The sequence below is a fragment of the Sylvia atricapilla genome, chromosome 5, assembly GCF_009819655.1.
Source record: "Sylvia atricapilla isolate bSylAtr1 chromosome 5, bSylAtr1.pri, whole genome shotgun sequence".
NCBI lineage: Eukaryota > Metazoa > Chordata > Aves > Passeriformes > Sylviidae > Sylvia > Sylvia atricapilla.
Genome location: NC_089144.1, coordinates 46,268,470 through 46,282,384, shown reverse-complemented (window position 1 = coordinate 46,282,384; position 13,915 = coordinate 46,268,470). Strand labels below are relative to the sequence as shown.

Genomic DNA, 13,915 nt, shown 5'->3' with positions numbered 1-13,915 from the left:
TTGCTCATATTTTCATATACTGATGAAATAATTTTCTCATGTCAGGAAATAAAGTAAGAAGACCTTATTGCTACTCTTTTCTGGTAATTCTAATTTGCATAAATGTGAACGGCCGAGGGAGGTCTGGTGGTCCGACCCAGAATGCCACAGCCTTCCCAGAGAGAGGTCTCACTATAGACAGCCTTCCAGGGGTCTTGGGTGGTCCTCTGGCCACTGGGCAGCCTCAGCAAGGCACAGCCTGTGGCTGCAAGTGATTCAGCTCTTAGCAGTGATTTCAGCTCTGCCTTGCGAGGTGATTCCAGGCCGACTCAGAGAGACAGGAGTGCCATATGGTGATTCCACAGGGCAGCCTTTATTGTCCAGCAGCCTGCAAAGGGGACCAGGGACAACAGCGCCCAGCTGAACAGGGCAAAAGGCGAGGTATTTATCTGGGAAAACAGGGGTGGTACCAAAGGGAAAAAACAAATGGGTTAGAAAGAATCAGCATGGGTATATTGAAGCATTATGGGAATTTGCCATGACCAGGGAGAACTGCCTTTTCTGTGGGTTATCTCTCCTGGAAAGGGTTGAGATGAGCTTACCACATTCCATTCAAAGGACATCCCTCCATGGCAGAGGCCTGGCAGGCTCATCTGCCTCCACACGTAAAGGCTGACTTTTCTTTTTCTGTAGGATTTCTCTTCAGTCTAGAGCAATAGTGAGAAGACTCCTTCACATGCAAGCCTGTTACATATTTGAATTGTAGGAGTATTCCTGCGTGTGCTTATGTGGGAGTATGCCATAAAATGCATTTTCCATTTAAAAAAACCTTTATATGTCTTTTTAGCCTGTGTAAACCACATTTAACTGCAGGTTAAGTATCTATGCTTTGCAGTTGTCAAGGAAACATTATCATGATTACTTTAATGAAAATATATGTAGCTTACTTCTGTAACCATACAAGCATCTGCTCTAAAGGCACTGTGCAGTATTTTAGATATACAACTTGGATTTTTTTTTCCCCAACTAGATCACTTTTATATTAATTTATTTGGAAGACCAAAAAATGTCCTCACTGGTTTTTTTTTAACAATGCATATAGAGTGCTGTTTTGGTTTTGTTACTATATCCTGCTTTACTTTTAATTAGCATTTAGAACTTTGAACTCTCTGTAAGAGGAATGGATTTGGCAGTTCTTCATAAGTATTTGCTTAATAAGCCATTAAGCTCATGTTAAAAAATGACACTGACTTTTTTCTTAATGTAAGAGTGATTCAGGTTATGCTGTGCTAACTTTGCATTTTTTCTGATGTATATATATGGAAGGTATTACAGCCACAAACTATCAGAGCCCATCAGAAAATGTCCACGAAGGAGGCACAGTGATTGAAAATTGTGATGGGTCATCTCCAGATGCTATGAGTGCTGCTTCAGAAAATGCCCATGAGACTAGTGAAGAAATGGTAATAATATTGTATTCCATTAAAATACATGATTCCATAAATTAAACCGTATAACAGAACTAAAATGGTTTCTTTTAGAGGTGATTTTTCAAGTCATTAGAAAAATGAACCTAAAATAGTAGTAATGATGATGGACACACATATTCTGACACCAAAGCTGACTTAAAACTGGCTTCTACTTCTTTTTTTAAAAAATACTCAACCTAGTAAATAGAGAAAAACGGCTGACTGCTATACAGATAGCCGAAGTTTAATAGCCTATCCTAGCTTTTTAACGTTGTCCAAGTGCTTGGTTGTGTTTATGATGTGCATAAGTTGAATGCAGTTGTAGGTAATGTCTGATACCTGACATTTCAGGTATCACATAGGTCATGTGCTTCTCTGTCAGAGTAAGGAAAACTCTTATCTCACTTCCATGGCTTTTCTAGCCAGTTCTGAATTGGTGTCAGTGGGGTATAAGTGTCTGCCTTTGGACAGACTGTTGAGCAATCCATTATAAAGCCAATGTGTACAAAAAGAAAAGAAGAAGAAAATGAGAAAACTTTGTGCTTCTCTGCGAGCAAGGGTTTTGGATATAAAGGAGTTTTCTTTCCTTTTGTGATGGAAAAGGTTGAGACATATCTTATAAACACTAATCACTGTAATTTCATTTTATAATCTTATATTGTTTTATCTGGGTTTTGTTGACAGATGTCTGTTGTGGTTTTTCAAGTTTTTGGTGTTAATGGTGAAATTGACATCAGAGGAGAAGACACAGAAATATGCTTACAGGTCAACCAAGTGATACCAAACCAACTAGGAAATATTGGTGTTCGACAGTATCTGTGCAACAGAACTGTTGGTAAGAACTAGCAATTCAGTGTGGTAAAATTTGAGCTGGAAATATTTGTTCTAAGCAAATAAAAATGCAAACACAGTTTTATGTTAGACTAGCACCCCTCTGTGCTGGTTTAGAACTCTTCTTTCTTTCTTCATTGCCATGCATTAAAGGAAGAATAAATAAATGGAACTGTGTATGATCATGTCGGTATAAAGGCGCATTGCATTGAATTCTAGTCATTAGTTTGCTTTTTTTGAAAATGAAATAAGCTGACTATGTGCTGGTTTTCATTTGGGTAGAATTAATTATCTTCATAATGACTGGTATGGGGCTATGTTTTTGGATTTTGTTTTCCCTATTGTACTGTCGTTATCTTAAGCCACGAGTTTTCTGGCTTTTACCCTTCCAGTTCTCTTCCCAATCCCACTGGTGGGGGAGTGAGCGAGAGGCTGCATGGGGTCTGGCTGCTGGCAGGGTGGAACCACGACACATTGTATTGTGTTACTCTATTGTGAAGGTGGAACTCTCTTATGACTCTAAGCGTACTTTGCTTAATGTACCTTCCTTTAAAGGAATGTTTATTTTTTCAAGATCAGTTTCTCTAGATGAAATGACATGCACAGTTTAAACGGGCTTGTAATATGGGGTTCAAGAAAATTTTAGAAATTTCCTTTTTCAGGAAATATGAGCTTTAAAGACAGACAGCTGGTTTTGGTTTGGGTTAGGTTCTTTGTTTGTTTTATTATTTTGGGGGTTTTGTTGGTTGGTTGGTTTTTTTGCTTTTTAAGTTTAATACAAAGAGTGTAGTTTCATATGAGATACGTGCACAGCTAGATCAATCAGTGTCTTGTCAGAGCTGTTCTTGGGCATGAGTACAATATATACATTCTTTGCCAGAAAACAGAGTTCTCATGGATGAGGTGCTTTTTTTGGCATGATATATTGGCATGGCAGTTCATGTCACAGTCTGCTTTGCTCCCCTCTGTCTTCTACACAGATTGCTGGATGTAAGCTCCGTTGCTCCGTAGGATTTTGGGGGCAGATCGCTAATGCACCTGCTTCTGATCCTTTCCCAGGAAATAGCTATAGCAGATGTTGACTGCCATTTTTGTATTCCAACCTTTTATCAGCATGGCTTTTGTTCAGGAGGTGCTACAGATTCAGAGGTGGTACAGCCTCTGATGCCCTGCCTAAAGAACACATTTACTGGTAAGCTGAGCCGTTGCCAGCAGCTGCTGCCTGAGCAGCTGTTGCATGATGTTGTATTCAAGCATCTGAAGGCTAGGGGAAGATCCAGCAGGGAGGACTCATGGCTGACCCTCAGTTCATACAGCAGACAAACTGATTTCTGGTTATCTGCCATATCCTCTGTAAAAGCCGGAGGGAGTAAATAATATGAACATGCCGCCTTCCTGCTCTTGTGTGTATTTACAGCTCAAACCTCTGATAATGATAATGCTTCCCAGCTGATTATGAGAGGCTTGCGCACTGTCTAATTATTTTGCAGATAAAAAGGATATAACATGATTGGAATATCCAAATACTTCCACTTCATATCTCTTCCTTTCTCTTTCTCATGGGTACCTGAACGGGTGAGCCAACAACACTCTTTTTTGGTTTTTTTTTGTGCATTACTGGTCACTCCTATTCTGTAATGTACATCTTCTCTGCACTGATCTTTTCTCTCCACTGTGATTTCTGTACTGTCAGGAATTTTCTGCAGCTGCTGCTGCTCCCAGTGTCCCCTATTCATTTCTATTAGAACAAAAAAGAGAGAAAGTTTGGGAAAAGCTTGAGAATCAGATCAAAAAAGACTGTTTAAAAGAGTTAATGGTAACAAAATACAACTAAAATAACAGGTGAGCAAATGTGTACGATAATATCTCAATAAAAGCAAATGTGTATGATAATATCTCAATAAAAGATCTCTTCAAGACCTTTAATAAAACTTTCTCAAGTGCTGCATTAACAACTGAAACCAGTAACCTGAGGAACCATGCAACAGAGTAAATACTCAAGTTATAATTACAGTCTACAAGATGTTCTGGATGAAAATAACCATTTCAAATCTACTATAGTGTTAATGCAGTAGATGTAAAAAGGGAAGAATGTAGCAAACATCTGGACTAAGTTGAGGGCTACATGGCAACTGTGCAATTCCCTGCAGGGTTGGATGCAGGACTGTAACTTTATCCAATCTTGCCTGTCAGCAAAATCAAAAGAAGGCCGGATGGAGTATGGCAGAGGTGTTGTGGGAGGGCTGTGCTCTTACTGAGATCTTACCATGCTGAACATACTTGTGAAATGGCAACAGGAGCTCACAGCAGCTTCCAAATTTTTAAATGCATTTTTACTCCATCTTCTCTTGACACTGCCCCTTTCATGCATCTGCAAGAAAACTAAAATTGACTCAAGGCTGAGACTGAATGTGTGGTCTTTTCCTTTGCTCTTTTTCTGTACTTTGGATTCTTCCAGCAATGATGCAGGCACTCTTTCCAGGTGCAGAAATACTTAGGGCACCTACTGCTTATTTCTTTATCTGTATGTGTGGGAAGTATATGGATCCTTGAGGGAAACCAAGTTTCCCAAACCACTTGCAGAGATTAATTGAACAGAGTGGTCATTGTTCTTCTATCTGGAGTGTGTCCCTTCTCTCCTGGGCATCTGGTAGTTTATTCACTTCTATCTGGACTGAGCCTAAAAAAGATAGTTGATACTCGCAGTATGGTTTTGGTTGGTTGCTTGGTTTCTGGGGTGGGTTTTTGTGGGGAAGGGGAATATGAGATTTATAGCACTTCTTAAATATTGAAAAGATTGAAGGATGGAGTCACAGCTGTTGGTGTTGTGGAAACCCCTATTCACAAAGGTAACAAAGGGAGAGATTCTGGTTCACAACAGAGACTGAAGATTCTCATGTTCATCTTGCCATTGGTCTTTGTTGGCCCAGATCAACAGTGCATCCATCTACCCTGAATCTAGTGCCAGTAGATGACTGCATAAGTTCTGACTCTGCTGCTATGCCAGGTCATCCATGAACTGGTACACTATACAGGAAGATTATTTAATATTTAATGCATAAATAGGAAAGCAAATCAATGACATTGCCAGGCTGCTGTAGCTCTAGGCAGTGTCTGTTACATGATGAATTGACATAATTTGGTTGATTTTTCTTGAGTTTCTTTCTTGAAGTATCTTTCAAGGTTCAGTGCTTGTTTTTTCTATAGTTACTTGTGATTGTGCTTCTTGTCATAGAGGTAATTTTTGTAGGTCAGCCATCGTAGTGATGAGATGACCTCAGAATCCCATGGGGTAACTATTTTGTACAAGAAATGGACACTGGTCACCCCCCTCCCCCCAGTCTGGTTACCATAAATTTTTATTTTAATTTACTTTAGTAATAAAGTAAATTAAATAGTAATAGAATTTAGTTTAGTTTATTCTGGTTTTTAGAACTTCTTAGGTTGAATGTTGCAATTGTCCTTACTGATTAAAGATACTGAAATGAGCAAGAAAGTGCCAGAGTTTTCTTAACATTCAAGTCTATTGCCACTCAAGTAATGCATATGTGGTCATACTATCTTACTGCATTGCTGTTTATGGTTCCTAAGTCAGGCAGTTCAGCCTTTCCATGAAAATACCTGCTCTCCTGAGAGGGTGAAATGCCTTTAATGTTTTTCTGAATTGAAATTTAAGGATTTAGTGGAAAAATATGCAAAATAATTGCTTTTCCATCATCAAGGCACCAAGGAAACAAAAATGATACTTCTGCATTGTCCTTTCTCTTGTCACAGTGAGGTACTAGCCCTTACATGTACTTTTTAGTTTTGTACTTTGAAGTGATAAACTTAGAAATCTACTCTGAAGCTCTGTATTTGCAACACTGCCTTTTATGAATAATAACTCTATGGTACTTTTTGGAAAATCAGTTGGACAATAGAGGTGGAAATAATTACATCATAATTGATTTTTTTGTATACTGCAAAATTTTAATGCAAATTTGTTTTCTTTTTGCAACAGGTTCTGACTCTAAATCTGTGGCTGGACCTGTTAATTCATCACCTGAGATTAGTCTGAGATGGGAAAGCGGACCTAGTGCTGTTGTACATTCCCTGCTAGCTGTAAAAAATGGGTTTCTTCAGTGTCATGTGGAGAACTTCAGTGCTGAATTTCTAACATCTTCTCTCACAAACATTCAGCATTTTTTAGAAGATGAAACTGTCGCAGAAGTGATGCCTATGAAGATAAAAGTTTCTAATGCAAGGATTAATTTAAAAGTATGTTAACAATGAGATACTTGGCTGCTCTAAAAAAGATTGTGTTCTTGTTTCTTTGATGATAAACTACTAATATAGATACAGTTAACTTCAAAGAAACGGCTATCATACTCTGAAAGGTCTTTAGATAATACTAAAGTAATTTTTCAAATCCATAGATTTGATTAGCTCTGTGGTATGCTTGGAGGGGAATTATTTGCATGACCAAGCTATTTGTATGAATTAATATTTTATATTTTTTCCTCCTCTCCCAAATCTTTCTTGTATAGTGACAGTGTCTGGGAATTTTATATGTGAGGTAGATCAAGTGTCTAGAGGCACAATGTGGGTTTTTTCTGGTTGGGCTTTTTTGCTTAGCAAAGGATATGGTTTTTTAATTACAAACCATGGATTTAAAAGGTTATTTATCTCTCCTAGTTGGAGGATAGTTCTTGCAATGAAAGTTCTGAACAAAATAAGGAAAAAGGTTATGGAATTCCATTACCACTTGAACACTGTTTCTTACAACCCAAATGTCATGTTCTGCTCTACCTAGAAACAGATACTAAACAATGCAAGCATTTTTCAGCACTATATCTTAAAATATTAACAATAAAACATTAAGAGGACACTTCTGCCCAAGTCTCCTAGGGGACTTTGTTTCAGACATTTAAAGAAGATGGTGAGTTCTGTGCTGCCCAACCACTGAATATAAAGATAAGGACACTTATTTGAGGGGTGTAGAACAACAGAAAAACAAACAAACAAAGGTAATTATTACATTGCTTTGGACAATAATAATCATCCATACAAACTTTGGACAAGGTGAGGATTGGAAGAGTAGCTCCAGTTCTACGTCTGGGGCTAAGGTCTTGATTCTCTCAAGATCATTCTTGACTGGAAAGGCAATTGTCTTGTGTCCTATTCAAAATGCATCAGTATTCATTCCTTCAGTGATATAACCCTTCCATTCCCTGAGGATCTTTGGGCACTCAGAGCTCTTCCTTCGCTGTGGGATTAGCACAAGCATTTTCTATAAGAGCTGTGGATCTGTTACTTGGATTTCAGTGGATCACAAACATGAATGCCCAAATGCAAAAAGCAAAGTCTATCTATATAGTAATTTGCATTTAAAACCAGGATTGTGCTGGTTTATTGGCAAGAAGGTAGACTTAAGCAAAATGTTCTTGAGAAAGCAGGTGCTTGAGATGGGGAGTGTACAATAATAAGCTGGCAACAAGATTCTACTTGGCAGCAAAAGCAGCAAAGTGCTCACTCAGCAGTGCACACAAGTCATGGTGAAATGACTCATGATAGTTGACAAACTGCAAATTTCACTTTGAGGTGGTTCATTTCTAGAGAGTTGTTGGGTACTACAACAACTGAGAGTGAGAAGATATGGTTCACATGTGTGCTGCATTGCCTATTCAATGCAGCATGAGACTTGATGCAATGTGTTTCATGGCGAGGGAGGAATTTAGGCAATACTGTTTTACTGTTTGCATTTTCTGCTGCAATCTCCATGCTGCTTCAAGAAATTTTGGAAGCTATATCTCAACAGCTTTCTTGGTACACATCTCATGCTGATATGTATAGTTTCTGATTATACTGTCTGCGTTACTCCACTTGACAGGAATAATGAACTATAAAGACTTTGTGGGGAGACCCCAAAGAATTAATTTGTGAAGTTTCTCTTCTGTTAAATACTAGTATAACTAAACTGCAGCTGGTGTCATCCCAAACTAAATTCTGAAAAGACAGAATCTGCTCAAGAATGATAGCTGTACCCATTCAACCTTTAAATAGTTCAAGGGAAAATCAGATATAGCACAGGCTTCTTATCTGTGACTCAGAGAGCTCCTGAGCTAACAAATGTCTTGAGTTGGGGTATAATCTTATTGAGATGTCTGTAAAAACACTTTGAAGTATTTTAGCTGGACTATATATTGAGTTCAGCAGACTTATTCCAGAGATAATTTTGAGCCTTTAATATGATCCCTGGGGGAAAAAAATAGAGCCAAAGTTTAGTGAAGATCCATTAGAAAATTCTGCGCTGAAACATTTCCTTTCAAGTTTCATTAAATCCACTTATGTTTAAATAAACATCCTAATTATCTATTTTGATTTCCTTGTAAACTCATTTTTTATTATGTGGGGTTTTTTTAGGATGACAGTCCACGTGAAAATCTTAAGGTGTCTGAGCTGGTACCCATAAAACTGCATATTGATATACTCTGGATAGAAAGAAATGATGATGGCACTTTTGTCATTAGAGGTTTGTATGTTCCTGCACCTTGATATCTCAATTCTATAGTCTTGTTGTTTTTTCTTTTGTGCATACATGGGACTAATTATGAAAAGATAACTGATGGTAATTTGTGTAAGCTGTGTTGCTGTATGCCATAATTCTAAGTGTAGTCACAAAAAGGAAGATTACCTTTTTGAATAGTGTATTGGCTGTGAGAACCCACAGTTGAATCAACCTGGGAGAAATAAAAATATGCTTATAAAGTCATCAGGATATGCTTCATCGGTGCATATCACTTCATCATGTTAAGTTTAGGGTTCCTTTATTGCTACAAAGCAAACAAAAAAATTGCCTTTCTTTACAGATTACCAAGGTGGTTACCATCTTTGTTGTTTTGTGCTGCAGGTAGTAGTAGAAATTACTGTAAAACCATGACCCTGACTTCTTCCCTTGATGTACAGCAGTATATTTTTGCAGATGTTATAGTCCAGTTACAAATGCTAGGAAGTTTCTTTAATGCCAAGTAATTAAAGTTATTTTCTAATTTAAATCTTGATTCTGCAGGTTTATCTCACTATGTTTTTAAATGTAAATGCAGTCTTCAGAGAGACCTGGAGACAGTATGTTAATAGCAATATTAATAGATCTCAAATTTCTGATTATTCAGAGTGCATATCCTTTGGTGATGATACCAGTTGGTATAAAAATGTGTTTATTTTCTTCAGGCTGGAGGTTACATATTGTTTCTTTCTTCCTCTAAAAGGTTATGAGTTTTAATTAATTTTATTCTTAAATTTGATTTTGTGAGGCAAATATCAATGTACTTAATGTTATATTTGTTTTAGGTGGGTTTAATTTTGTACTGATAAGAATAAAGCTTAAAAATTTTTTGACAAAACCCCTGCACTCTATTTCTGTAATACAGACAATCAAAAAGTAAATGATGTGTCAAAGATGAAGAATTCAAGCAGTACATTGCAGCAAGCAGTGGGATCTGTTGAACATAAAACACAGGACCAAGCCACGCAAACTACTTGGGAAACACCCAGACCTAAATCAAGCATGGATTCATCTGACTTCCTTAAAAATGAGGTATTTAGAATTAATTTTGACTTCACCTTGCCCCCTCAAAATTATGTTACAATCATTATTAATCAAAATTGTAAGGCTGTCTGGGGGTGGGCCTGTGATACACTTCTGTTTAGAAATCTGTTTGAGATGGAAAATATGGATTGTGGATATTATAGTGTGGTTCAGCAATTTAATACTGCTTTCTAAATAGTGTAATAATACACTACACATTGACTCTTTTCCTTTACATGAGAGGGTGTTCTATAAGGAAGTGTTCTTCTCCCCATCTCCCTCACTGATGTACAACACATCTGCCAAAGACAAGGGACTTGGCTGTTAGGTCAGATCCTTACTGATCTATCAGTCGTACCCCGATTTTGAATGGATGACAGAAACCACACATTAATTTGGCTGTTTTATTTTCTTGTAATTAATCACTAGGTAAGAATCTGTGCTTAGAGCTCAGAATCTTGGGTCATTTCCATTCCACTCCAGAATGGAAATGGCATAGCTGAAACACTGGCTATCCCACCTTTTGAGCTAACTGCATCAACTCTCTCTGTGTTCTACATTCACTGACTGAGGAGAATGAGTTACAGTTGACTCAGCCTCAGCAAACCTCTGCCCAGCAACGAATGGGAGCATTTGTTATTTTTAATTGCTGCAACGGAAAAAGTCATCAGTGTGGAGTTATACTAATAGCTTTATTTTCTAACCTGATCATTTCAGCTTATTGAGGAAAATGAATGTCTCAAACAGGAACTAGCCAAAGCCAAAATGGCTCTTGCTGAGGTCCAAATGGAAAAAGATGCCCTGCTTCATCACATGAAGAAGATGAACATTGAACATCAGTAGAACAGTGTTCTGTTGGTGCAAAGCATCATCATCATAACTGCAGGTGGTGGTGGCACCTAAAATACTGTCTGCAAATCACTTGAAAATGTGGTTATTTTTTTGCTTACAGACAAAGTTTTCTCATGACAAAAAAAAGTTTGTGAACCAAATTCTGAAATTGTCATTAAACGTTGTAACTTTTTTCAACCCATTTTAAACTGAAATGACTTTGGAACAAGCATTTTATACTGTACTTTATTAATTTACTGAGGAAAAAATCATATCATCTACTTTTCACATTATCAAAGGAAATGTTATTTTTAAAATGTTTTTTGAAAGTGGATGATTCAGCAATGAAAGAAGGTGCCTGGGTACATAACAGAGTCCATGTACCACGCCTCACTAACAAGGTGTACCTCTTTTTCTAAGGTTATGTTGTTTGATTGTTGCCAGAAGATATCTATACAAAAGGTTACGTTTGCACTTTGATGATACAGCCTAGATCCTCTAGAATAGTATAGCAACTGAAAATTAAAATACCAGCCCTAAACTGGCCCTATATTCAGTGTAATTTTCCCCGAGAGGATTTTAAATATAATCCTCTGGTGCTATAGAGTTCCATATATCCTTTCCATAGGCACTCCTAAAATAAAACAGCAAATGCTGGAGAATTATATAAGAGGGCATACTACTGGGCTTTCCTTCTGCGTGAAGGTCCACTGTATCTGTACAGCTGTTGTAATTTAGACACTCACTCTTTATTTTTCCTTTTTCTTTGAAGAGGATATAGCCCTGGTATAAGATCTGGCCCTTCGTGACAGGCGAGCTTTGAGCCATTTTTGCATGCATGTCTGATTCCTGCAAACTCATCAGACATGCCCAAGGATTTGGTTCAGTGTGTTCAAATAAGTAATGTCAGTGCTTGTGAGGGGGAAAAATCCTACTGGGATTCATTAGTTGTATATTGCTTTTTTTTTTTTTTTTTGATAAAAAAGCTGTAGAGAATCACTTAATTACCCAATGAAATTGTGAGATTACATGAAATGTAATTGTACAGTTTAAATTATGGGTGATTTGTACAAATTGAACAATAATTTTCTGCTCAAAACCAGTATAGATGAAAAGTAAAAAAGCACAACACTGTAAAATAGAGACTGTAAGTGTGCTTCTAAACAATTTAGGAAACAACATATAAACTCATACATGCCTGTAAGAGATTGTCTTTGCTGGAAGTAAAAGTGACTGAATAATTTAACTAGTCACCTTGAATCTGACAAACAAAAATCTTTTCATTGCTACCACAATTGTTTCTGCTCCATGGGATGTTGGAGGGAAGTTCTGTTTGTAGATAGGCAAACAAATCTCAAAAAGTATTTAGTATCCTGTGGTTTGACATTGCATATTCAGGTTGTCAAACCAGTTTTAATTAAAATGGTTTTCATTAAAACTTTTTGGAGGACACATGATTTGCACTACTGGAAATAGTTACTGAAAATGTGTAGATTTTAATCAAGAGCTCTGTGGAAGAACTGGTTCAGGCACTATTTTAAAGCCTGCTATCTGAAGCCCTAGTTGAAACACTTCTTAATGTCCATGGAAATTTTTATTTTATTATTCTGAATTAAATGAAAAAATATACACACGGTGTTTCTATTAGAGAAACTAAACATTTGTATTTGAATAGTTATATAAGACAACACAGTATTAAATATGTGTGGTGCAATTTCACAAAAATATAATGTCAGATTCGGGGGAGGAGTTCACCTTTGGTTTAACTCTGGTTGGTACTATTAAAGAAATTCTTATTTGGTTTATCCTTGCTAAGATCTAGTTGGAATTATTCTGAAGAAGGAATGTATAGAGTGCTTAGTAGCATGTTGCTAGAATATTACATTGAGAATTATCTAATTTTTAAAAAGAAATAAATAGCAATATCAAATGCCTGGGTTTTTTTACTGCATAAACTAAAACTTGCTTTTTTTTGAGAATAACCAATTGCAAATGAAATCCATAATAACAGCCCAAATGGGCCCTTCTCAGTACAGTTGTTGAAATTCAGGCTACACTTCCTAGTACTTCATTATAATTGAATACATTTCTACTTCATGGCTGTTCTACAGTAATGAACATCACCTGTGGACAGTTCAGAGGAGCTGGGTGTGCTTGGTTGTGAGTGTGACAATACTGGGAGTGATAGTACTGTGTCTTTCTGAAATGTGTTTTGCTATTGAAAAAAACTGCAGAGGGAGAGTTCATTTATTAATGTTTGATAGTCCAAAGTTAAACCAAGGTCTAATAGGTTACACTAAACGTAGTTATGAAAAGCTTCAGAATTAAAAAAAAAGACTTAATTTATCCTCAAGGCTCTGCTGGTGTTCATAACCTCCTAGACAGGAAGTTTGTACTATCAACAGAGCATCTTGCTTTTATTCTGCAAAGACCTATATGGAAGATAATTGGAAGAACTTCACTGTATATGGAAAACTGACCCCAGAAGTCCAGTAGGAAAACTGTTACCATGTTTTGTTTTGTATTTTCTGTGGAATTTTAAACTGATCTGCAGTTTAGCTTAACACTCTTCACCTTGTTTAGAAATGCTGTTTTAATGTCTAATCAGGCTTTCCCATCAGCTCACCTGAAAGATGCTGTGCCCTTTCCAGGCTGAGTACTGAATCTTTCTGGTGTGTGTTGTTCCAGTTCTTACCACCACTCTAACTTTGTTGGTAAGCACCAGTTTTAGTTCAAAATTCTGTGGCCTTATAGTATTACTTATAAAAGGCCTGGTGAGGAGGGAGTAGTGTAGAGATCATACCTGCTCAGGCCCCTTCTGCCTAAGTTCCTTTATTTCCCAGTTCCATCAGCCTGTTTGCACACTGTCTCATTTAGGAAATTATTTGGGAGTCTTAATCTGGGATCACAAGTGATCTCTAAAGGATAACTACAAGCTGCAGAAAACTTCTTCTCTCTGCCATGATAATGGTTATCATTATTCACATTATTATTTTATAATAAATTTAAGGAGAATGTGATAATAAAGGTAAAGACTTGTATTAAGCATCTACAATTAGAAGAGTACCAAATGTTATGTAAGTATTGCAGAAGGAAACTCCCTACAGTGACCAGATTTCAGGTAAGTAAGGATGGACAAAATGGTTTCTATATAAAATAATGTGCTTGCATTGGTCTAGTTCTTAAAACATCACAAAATGCTTCAAGTGGATTTTCAGCTCACTGTTGTCATCTGCAC

General features: G+C 37.0%; 1 protein-coding gene across 2 annotated transcripts in view; it reads left to right on the top strand.

The window, feature by feature from the left end:
* The window catches only part of BLTP3B (bridge-like lipid transfer protein family member 3B), a 47,944-nt gene extending 35,333 nt beyond the window's left edge, over positions 1 to 12,611 (top strand). The window contains exons 16-21 of one of the 2 annotated variants that reach the window (XM_066319352.1): positions 1,306 to 1,442; positions 2,133 to 2,283; positions 6,280 to 6,536; positions 8,682 to 8,790; positions 9,689 to 9,855; positions 10,564 to 12,611. In XM_066319352.1, coding sequence (XP_066175449.1) covers positions 1,306 to 1,442; positions 2,133 to 2,283; positions 6,280 to 6,536; positions 8,682 to 8,790; positions 9,689 to 9,855; positions 10,564 to 10,689 — 947 coding nt within the window. In that variant the 3' untranslated portion in view covers positions 10,690 to 12,611. Of the gene's footprint in view, positions 1 to 1,305; positions 1,443 to 2,132; positions 2,284 to 6,279; positions 6,537 to 8,681; positions 8,791 to 9,688; positions 9,856 to 10,563 lie in introns of those variants that run through there. The other variant, XM_066319353.1, reaches the window with a different exon arrangement.
* Positions 12,612 to 13,915: the final 1,304 nt, after the last annotated feature.